The sequence below is a fragment of the Propithecus coquereli genome, unplaced genomic scaffold, assembly GCF_000956105.1.
Source record: "Propithecus coquereli isolate 6110/MARCELLA unplaced genomic scaffold, Pcoq_1.0 Scaffold137, whole genome shotgun sequence".
In the NCBI taxonomy this organism is placed as follows: Eukaryota; Metazoa; Chordata; class Mammalia; order Primates; family Indriidae; genus Propithecus; species Propithecus coquereli.
In genome coordinates this window covers 980,873-988,310 of record NW_012137969.1, presented here as the reverse complement: position 1 = coordinate 988,310, position 7,438 = coordinate 980,873, and the positions used below count along the sequence as shown (strand labels likewise).

Genomic DNA, 7,438 nt, shown 5'->3' with positions numbered 1-7,438 from the left:
AGAAGAGTATTTCCAACATCTTCCTCTAGAATTCTAATAGTTTCACTCCTTAGGTTTAAATCTGTTACCCAGCGTGAGTTGATTTTTGTGAGAGATGAAAGGTGTGGATCCTGCTTCAGTGTAGGTGACTTTTAAGTCTGATTTTTCATGTTTCTTGAGTTCTTTCACTGATTCTTTCTCATCTGGCTTCTTGGTCAAGAACTGGGGGTATTAGGGCTGGTTTATTGCCCTATTTCCATGTCCCCAAGGGTCATTCCTTGACAGTACCAGAGAGAGGAGTGCGGGTCCTGTATTGCCTTAGAGGTGTTTTAGCAAGTTTGATGAACCTCTTGGGTTACCTCTGATCTATTCTCTTCACCTCTTCCCAATGGAGCATAGTGAGTTTGGTCCCCGAGCTTAAGCTCCAAGTTGGTGGATTGTACTTGTGGGTATGAATCCACTGCTCCCTATTAACTTGAGATGGAAGGCAATATGTTCAGCTATGGGGTTGTGCCTTCTGTCATTGATTGTAGTTTGCATGAAGGAGCCAGTTACTGAGGTAACCTGTTGTCCCCGTGGTAGGCTCTGGTCCCCTAGGTTGGGTATATGAATGCCCCAAGCTCTGGGGGGGGGCCTTGTAGCTCCAGGTGTTGCTTGGACCCTGGTCCCCCCTGAGGTGGTGGTAGGACCAAGAGAGATCACAGCTGGAGTGTGAAAGCCTGGGTATGAGAGCTTCTATGCTGGCTTATGCCAGCACTAGGGGGAGCTGTTAATATGGACTTCAGCGCTATCTCACCAAGCTTGAAGGGCTGCTCCTGATGGGAGAGATCAACTGGTGCAATTGCTGAGGTCTCTATCCAGGTTTTTCCTTCCCTGTCCACACACCTGGGCACCTTCCCCTCTGATAGGTCCACTTGTGTTTCCTCTCCACCCACAGTTCGTGTGTCTGGCCTGCTGGCATGCGTCTTCACATGTCAGTGGTGGATAGTGGGATCTCCAGTTGTCCACCCCTTTTCTGCCACTAGATCCCAGGGCGAGAAGGGTAGGCCTCTCTATCCCCAGAACTCTCTGCAAGGAGGAAGCCCCCACCAGGGGAGGCGGGGGATGGAGCTCACCTATAGATCCCTGCTCTCTTGAGCTCCTCCACATTCTCCCAGTGGGCACAGGCTCTCACTTGCCACCCAACCCTGGAATTGGGATCTCACTTCCCCACTACCCCATCCTGCCATCTATGCTGTCAGCAGGTGAACATGCCACATGCCTGTGGGCAGGAGGATCACAGACCGAGGTTGCCCTGCCAGCTGGGGATGGAGCCATGTTCTCAGCAGTGAAAGCAGGTCACTTGGCACAGAGAACTCTGCTGGTTGCTATGGATGGGGGCTGTGGACTTCCTACAAGGCTCTTGAGTTGGGGGGCATTCACCTGCCCTCTTCTCCAAGCCCCAGTCACAGCAGAGTGGCCACTCTCCTCTCCATGCCACTGTGGTGACTGTGCTGACTGAGGCAGGCTCAGCTGGTAGTGCACTCTCCTTGTGGGGAGCCAAGTCCCTCAGCATAACGCACTTTGGTGGTTGCTGTGGAGTGGGTGCGGCCCTGCTGCTAGAAGTGTCTTGAGCCAAAATTACATCCTGGGATGCCAGGAGTGGAGGACATGCAGAGGAGGGGGTGTCCAGATGCAGAGACACTAACTCTTTGGTCACTCATGGCAATACCCCATGGGAAGAGAGCCCTGTGTCCCATTGCTGGTCTGAGGCACTTGAGTGAGGGGAAGAAGAAAAAACCCCTAAAACTTTCGTGGGCTCCAGAACTCCCTGGAGTTAGATCATGCCGGTTACTCCCTTCTATCCTCCTCTCTCTCCGTTGCTCAGTTCCTCCTTGTGGTGATCCCGGACTCCACTGCTGTCTGTCCCTGTGGTCCACTTCTGAGCAGTAATCACTCTCCACTCTCCTCAGACCAATCCTCAACTCTTCTGCCAGGATGGTCCAACATGCTTTGTCTCCAGTCGGCATTCTTGGCTCTGATATATTTCATTCAAATCTTACTGAACAGGATTCATTCTATTTTTCTCCCTTTCTGAATCAGTGGGTCGGTTCTCCAGCAATGAGAACCCTGGCTTCCATCACCATTAATATATTTACTTATTTAATCAGCTTCCTTTACATAGCCACCACCCATCCCTCCCCACTCACGAATGTCTCCTCACCTCATTGGGCTCTCCACACCCTACGTGGGCTCTGGCTGCTCTTGCTGGGCCCCATCTGCATGAGCCCCTCCTCCCCTTGCTTGGCTCCTGCACCCAGACCAGACTGCCCCTGCATGTGGACACTACCATGAGTCCATCCTCTGCCTTAACCTGTGGCCACCACCTTGCTGCAACACACCTAATGGCTTTGGGACTGAATTCTTCAGAAAATAAAGTGGAGGGAAGGGGCAGAAAAGGAAAAGTGCACTGTCTGATACCAGCTGAAACTGATGAGTGCTTTTAGTCTTCCTGCCAAACCAATTGACCAACTGACAATTTCTTATTCAGTGTTTATTGCGCTTAGACATTTGGAAGTTGATGATGGACTACAAGAGATATAAGAAAACATGCTTCCTGACTTCCAGAAACATCAGGGGAGATGAGATTAAGATATTAAATCAAAACTATTAGTATAATAATAAGTTCCTCCTCTGAGTGCTATAAAAATTTGTACTTCAAAAGGTAAAATTAAACTGTGAATATATATTCTAAGCAATGAGCAAAGTCACAATGGCTTAACTCTCACCTATGTGGAAACTACCCAAGTGCCCGTTAATCCATGAGTGGATTATTAAAATTTGGTATATGTTTACAATGGAAATTTACTCAATCATAAGAAATGACAGTGATCTAGAACCTCTTATACTTTCCTGGATTAAACTTAAGCCCATTATCCAAAGTGAGGCACCACAAGAGCGGAAGAATGGGCTCCACTTGTACTCACCATCAAATTGGCACTAACTGATCAACACTAGGGTAATCACATGGCAGAAATACTCTCCAGGGATTAGGGGGATGGGGGGTAAATCCGCCACTAAAGGACACAGAGAGCACTGTAGGGGGGGAAGGGAATGCCTTTAACCTGCACTTGGGTGAAGCAAAGACATAAAGTATAACCATAATGTTTGTACCCTCACAATACCCTGAAATAAAAAAAAAATAATCAAATTGGAGTTTTGAAATAGGCTGACGAAACCAGTGATTATGATGACAAACAATTCTTAGTTGCTGGTTCTCAATCACTCAGTCCTATAGATTTTTACTTAATGTGCATGAAGGCATCAGATAATAATTTTGTAAAGAAATGTTTATGGGTTTGCTCAGTATAATACTTATTAGAGTATATTACTTATTATAGTATATTACAAACAGAACAGGTGGTACAAATGCCACGATTATAGCCACCACAATAATTCTTACTTTAATCAAACAATTCTTAATAAAACTGTTGAGAAATATTTATTTTCTTATCAGAGCTGAGAGGGAGTCAACGGTACTAACTGGGGGTGGGTGGAGATTGTCCTATGAAGACCAGACAATTGGAATTCATATATGTGGCTTTGGTTTAGTCACCTCCTTTATATCATACAATATACACTCTTCCAAAGACACTGAGAGAGAACAATGAGTGTACAGAATTCCTAATCATTGATCAAATGCCCTGGGTTAAGCTCTTCTTCATTTCGGAATTTTATTTACAATGTAAATTGCGATCTCTGGTGTTCTTAGGTGTTTCTAGAAGAACAAAGCAGAAGTCCTTAGGGAAAGTCAGGCTCCACTTATGGTCCCATCTCTTGACTCAACCTTTAGAACAATAGGTTTTTCTGGTTGAAGAAGTCCCCTTGGGCTTAATTTCACAGGGATCTGCAACAGTTAAACAAGCATATGGAGAAGCCATAAATGAAGGACATGAAGAAAAGATAGAAGCAAAGTAGAAAAGATACATTAAGGACAATAATGCTTTGCAAATGTATAAAAACTACTTTCAGCATCATGTATCTTGGATTCTGTATTCTTATTCTATAAGCTGTGTGAAGATTGGATAGTGAGAGCATTCTTCCATCCATCATTTAATACAATATTTATTGAGCGCCTATTTTGTGCCAAGTCTGAGATAAACTCATGTTGGCTTCAATTTTTTTAAATTAAAATTCATGTAAAATGAATGAGGTTTAAAAATTTATTCCAAATTCTTAGGCATTACAGCAAACTATTTTTGAACAGCCATATAAAGATCATTTTGTGTATGTTGAATTTTGCAATGTTCTCCTGAGTAGGTATTACACACTTTAATCACAAGGGCAGTCTTTGAATTCTAATCAATCCAGTCACCCCTCTCAAGTGAAACCATGCAATATAATGATGGGAAGTTGCCTTTAGAAAGTATTATGCTTTTGTTTTCTAATATCTACTCCAGTTTTTTCAAATGTAATGCAAAAGGGGAACTTCTCCTGTTCTACAGCATTTTGATTAATACTTTGGGTACAATTCTCACTGAGTCACTCCTTCCACGATTGGGGAGCCACCAACAGAGCAACCTTCTGATCTTAGTAAACTGCAGGGCAAACAAATTGTCATGGAGATGGAGAAATGCCAGCCTGTAGAGGACTGGGAGCTTGCCTGGGAGTATCTTCCCCATCCCAGCCATGCCAGCAGCCAGCTTTCTCTCGGATCTGAGCCGCCTATCTGTACACACTTATTGGACAGCTACACAGCTTCCCTAAAGCCACAAATAAGATGGAAGTATTTCCATCTTCCTCCTCTCCCATGCTAAAAGCCTACATTATGGGAGGAGTTGCATATAGAATGAATGATTCTAGAAATAAGACTTATAGTGCCTTGGTTCATATGAATTAATGACAAGTGTTCTTGAAGGTCTTCAGATGAAAGATCCAAGTATTTCTACAACTGCAACACCTTATCATTTTTAATTTCAAATGGAATAAACATATTTCCTTGCAAAAAAGACAGATGGACATACACAGACACAAATGTCATTTGTTAAATTTTAAAAGTAAAAATCTTAAAGTTTGCATTCATGAGATCCAGAGAAACTGCAGATCACTCCTTAAACATTTACTGAATATTCACAATGGATGATGTCTTGATCAAGACACCATTCTGATTTGATGAAAGCAATAAAATGAGGTGATATGGTTAAGTGAGTGGCAAAGGTATTCTTAGATAAAGAGAAAATATGGAGAAGAAAACTGGATGATTAACGACAAGGTATAAAGTTAGGTTGTGATAACATCCTGCAGTAATCAAAAACAGAGCAGAGAGTGGACCCTGGAGTAGGGAGGGAAGATTCTTTGAAGGGACTTGAAGTTTGCACTAATATTTGAAAGATAAGTACAGAAAGAGGAGGAGAGTGGGAAGAATATTTCTGGAGTTATTAACTGGTTGAAAAGGAGCCAACCTGGTATGGAGCAGGGCACCTAAAGGGTGAATTCAAACATTCAGGATGGCCCTAGTCTGTGGGATCCTTCATATCTGGCAGAAGTGCCTTAACTCAGTGATTTTCCAACTTGGCTTCAAATGAGAACCAATGGGGGAACTTTTAAAGCCACATTCTCGGTTAATTATTTTAGAATTTCTAAGGTGACCCAAGGTAGATTGATTTTTTAAAGCTCCCTGGTGATTCCAGTGTGGTGGCAGTGGTTAAGAAGCCCTGTCACGGGGAGCTTCTGTAAGTTCGGGTGGAGGAAACACCCTGGAAAGTCAGGATGAGATAATCACTGCACTGTGTGATTGTGCAAAACTCCTCCTTATCTTTCCAATTGATTTGAAACTGAATTGAACTCTTGCTCAAGTTCAAAGAGACTGGACATCATTCTTTTTTTTATTTTTTAAAATTTTATCTGTCTTGCCACTGCTAACTGGCTATGTTATAGAGACTGGACATACTTATATCATGCTAATCTGCATTGACTTCAGATGATCTTTATAGTTTGGTCTTTATAAAACTATGTTTTGAACTGCAGAACTGAAGCACCCTTAAAGATCATTGATGGCTCCAAATACATTATTTGCCCCATGAAATAAATTACTAAAAATATGAACAAGCATATTCTTTTCTTAAATATAGACTCCACAGTAAAGAAAATTCTCAATAAAACATTATGTATACAGAAAGTTTACTGACCTGTGTTTCTTTACAGGGTTTGAAGGAGAAGTTCTGCAGTATTTTGGCAAGAGCAAGTTTCATGTTCATGAGAGCAAACCTCATGCCAATGCAGTTTCGGGGCCCGATTCCAAAGGGCAGGTATGTGTAAGGATCTATGTTGTCCTTGTTCTTCTTGCTGAACCTGGCTCCACAATAGTAGATAAAAAAGTTAATGAGAGAAGAAACACAAAGTCTATATGTTAGGAGTTCTGACTTAGACCTCGTGTCCCCACAAGCAGTAGTAAACAAAATACTCTGATGGGTTAGTCATGGCAATCCTGCTATGGTTATTTTGCTATGAAAATTGTAAGCTATAGATCCTCAGCATTCTCCTTATGTTATAGAAGCTGTCCATTATGTTGAGATGAGATGAGTACGGTTTTAAAAACTTACTTCTAACTACTAAAATTATATTCCTGGTGGTGATGTGCTCACACTCTAAAAGGCACATAAGTAATGGGAACGATTAATAGAAAAGTAGTTTCCTGCCTCAAATCACACTTATGTTGGTCATATGTGCATTGAGGAAAGAGCAAGAGAAAATATCTAGCACTATTTAAATTGGGCTTGTTCTTTTTTCTTCTCCTCACCTATCCTCTGCTTTCTTTTCTTTCTGAATTTCTTGCTCCCTCTTCCTCTTCCCTGTCTTGTCCTTCTTTGTCTTTGTCTTCATAGTCCTCCTCGTCCTTCTCATTCCCTTTGTCCTCCTTCTTGTCTTCCTCCTCCTTACATCTCAATCTCGCCCTCTTTCTCTTTCCCACACATAGAATAATTTAAGTAAGGTAATTTACATGGGCGTTTGATGCTACTCTCCTGTAATGTAATCACAGCTTTCCTTGTCTATCTGTTCCACTAGGCTATAAATTCTTTGAAGGTTAGACCTGTACTTTGTTGAAATTGATTCCTCACTATATGATTATATTAAGAAAAGATATTGTTGTGGGTAAAGTGATAATGACATTGTGGTGTTGTGTTTTAAAAGATGTTCTTAGATTTTGGAGAGCACTCTGAAATTATTAATATCAAATCAGAGCTTAATGAAATTGGCAACAGGGAAACTATGCAAAAGATTAATAAAACAAAAAGTTGGTTCTTTGAAAAAGTAAACAAAATTGACATGCTCCTGGCTGAACTCATGAAAAACAGAAAAGAAAAAACTCTAATAAGCTCCATCAGGAACAAAAAAGGAGAAGTTACATCCAATGCCAAGGAGATTCAAGATATAATTTATGAATATTACAAAAACCTTTATGCACACAAACTGGAAAATG

General features: G+C 41.7%; 1 protein-coding gene across 1 annotated transcript in view; it reads right to left on the bottom strand.

The window, feature by feature from the left end:
- Positions 1–3,667: 3,667 nt before the first annotated feature.
- The window catches only part of LOC105806023 (cytochrome P450 3A5-like), a 31,571-nt gene continuing 27,800 nt past the window's right edge, over positions 3,668–7,438 (bottom strand). Inside the window, 2 exon segments of the mRNA XM_012639045.1 lie at positions 3,668–3,865; positions 6,147–6,309. Coding sequence (XP_012494499.1) covers positions 3,770–3,865; positions 6,147–6,309 — 259 coding nt within the window. The 3' untranslated portion in view covers positions 3,668–3,769.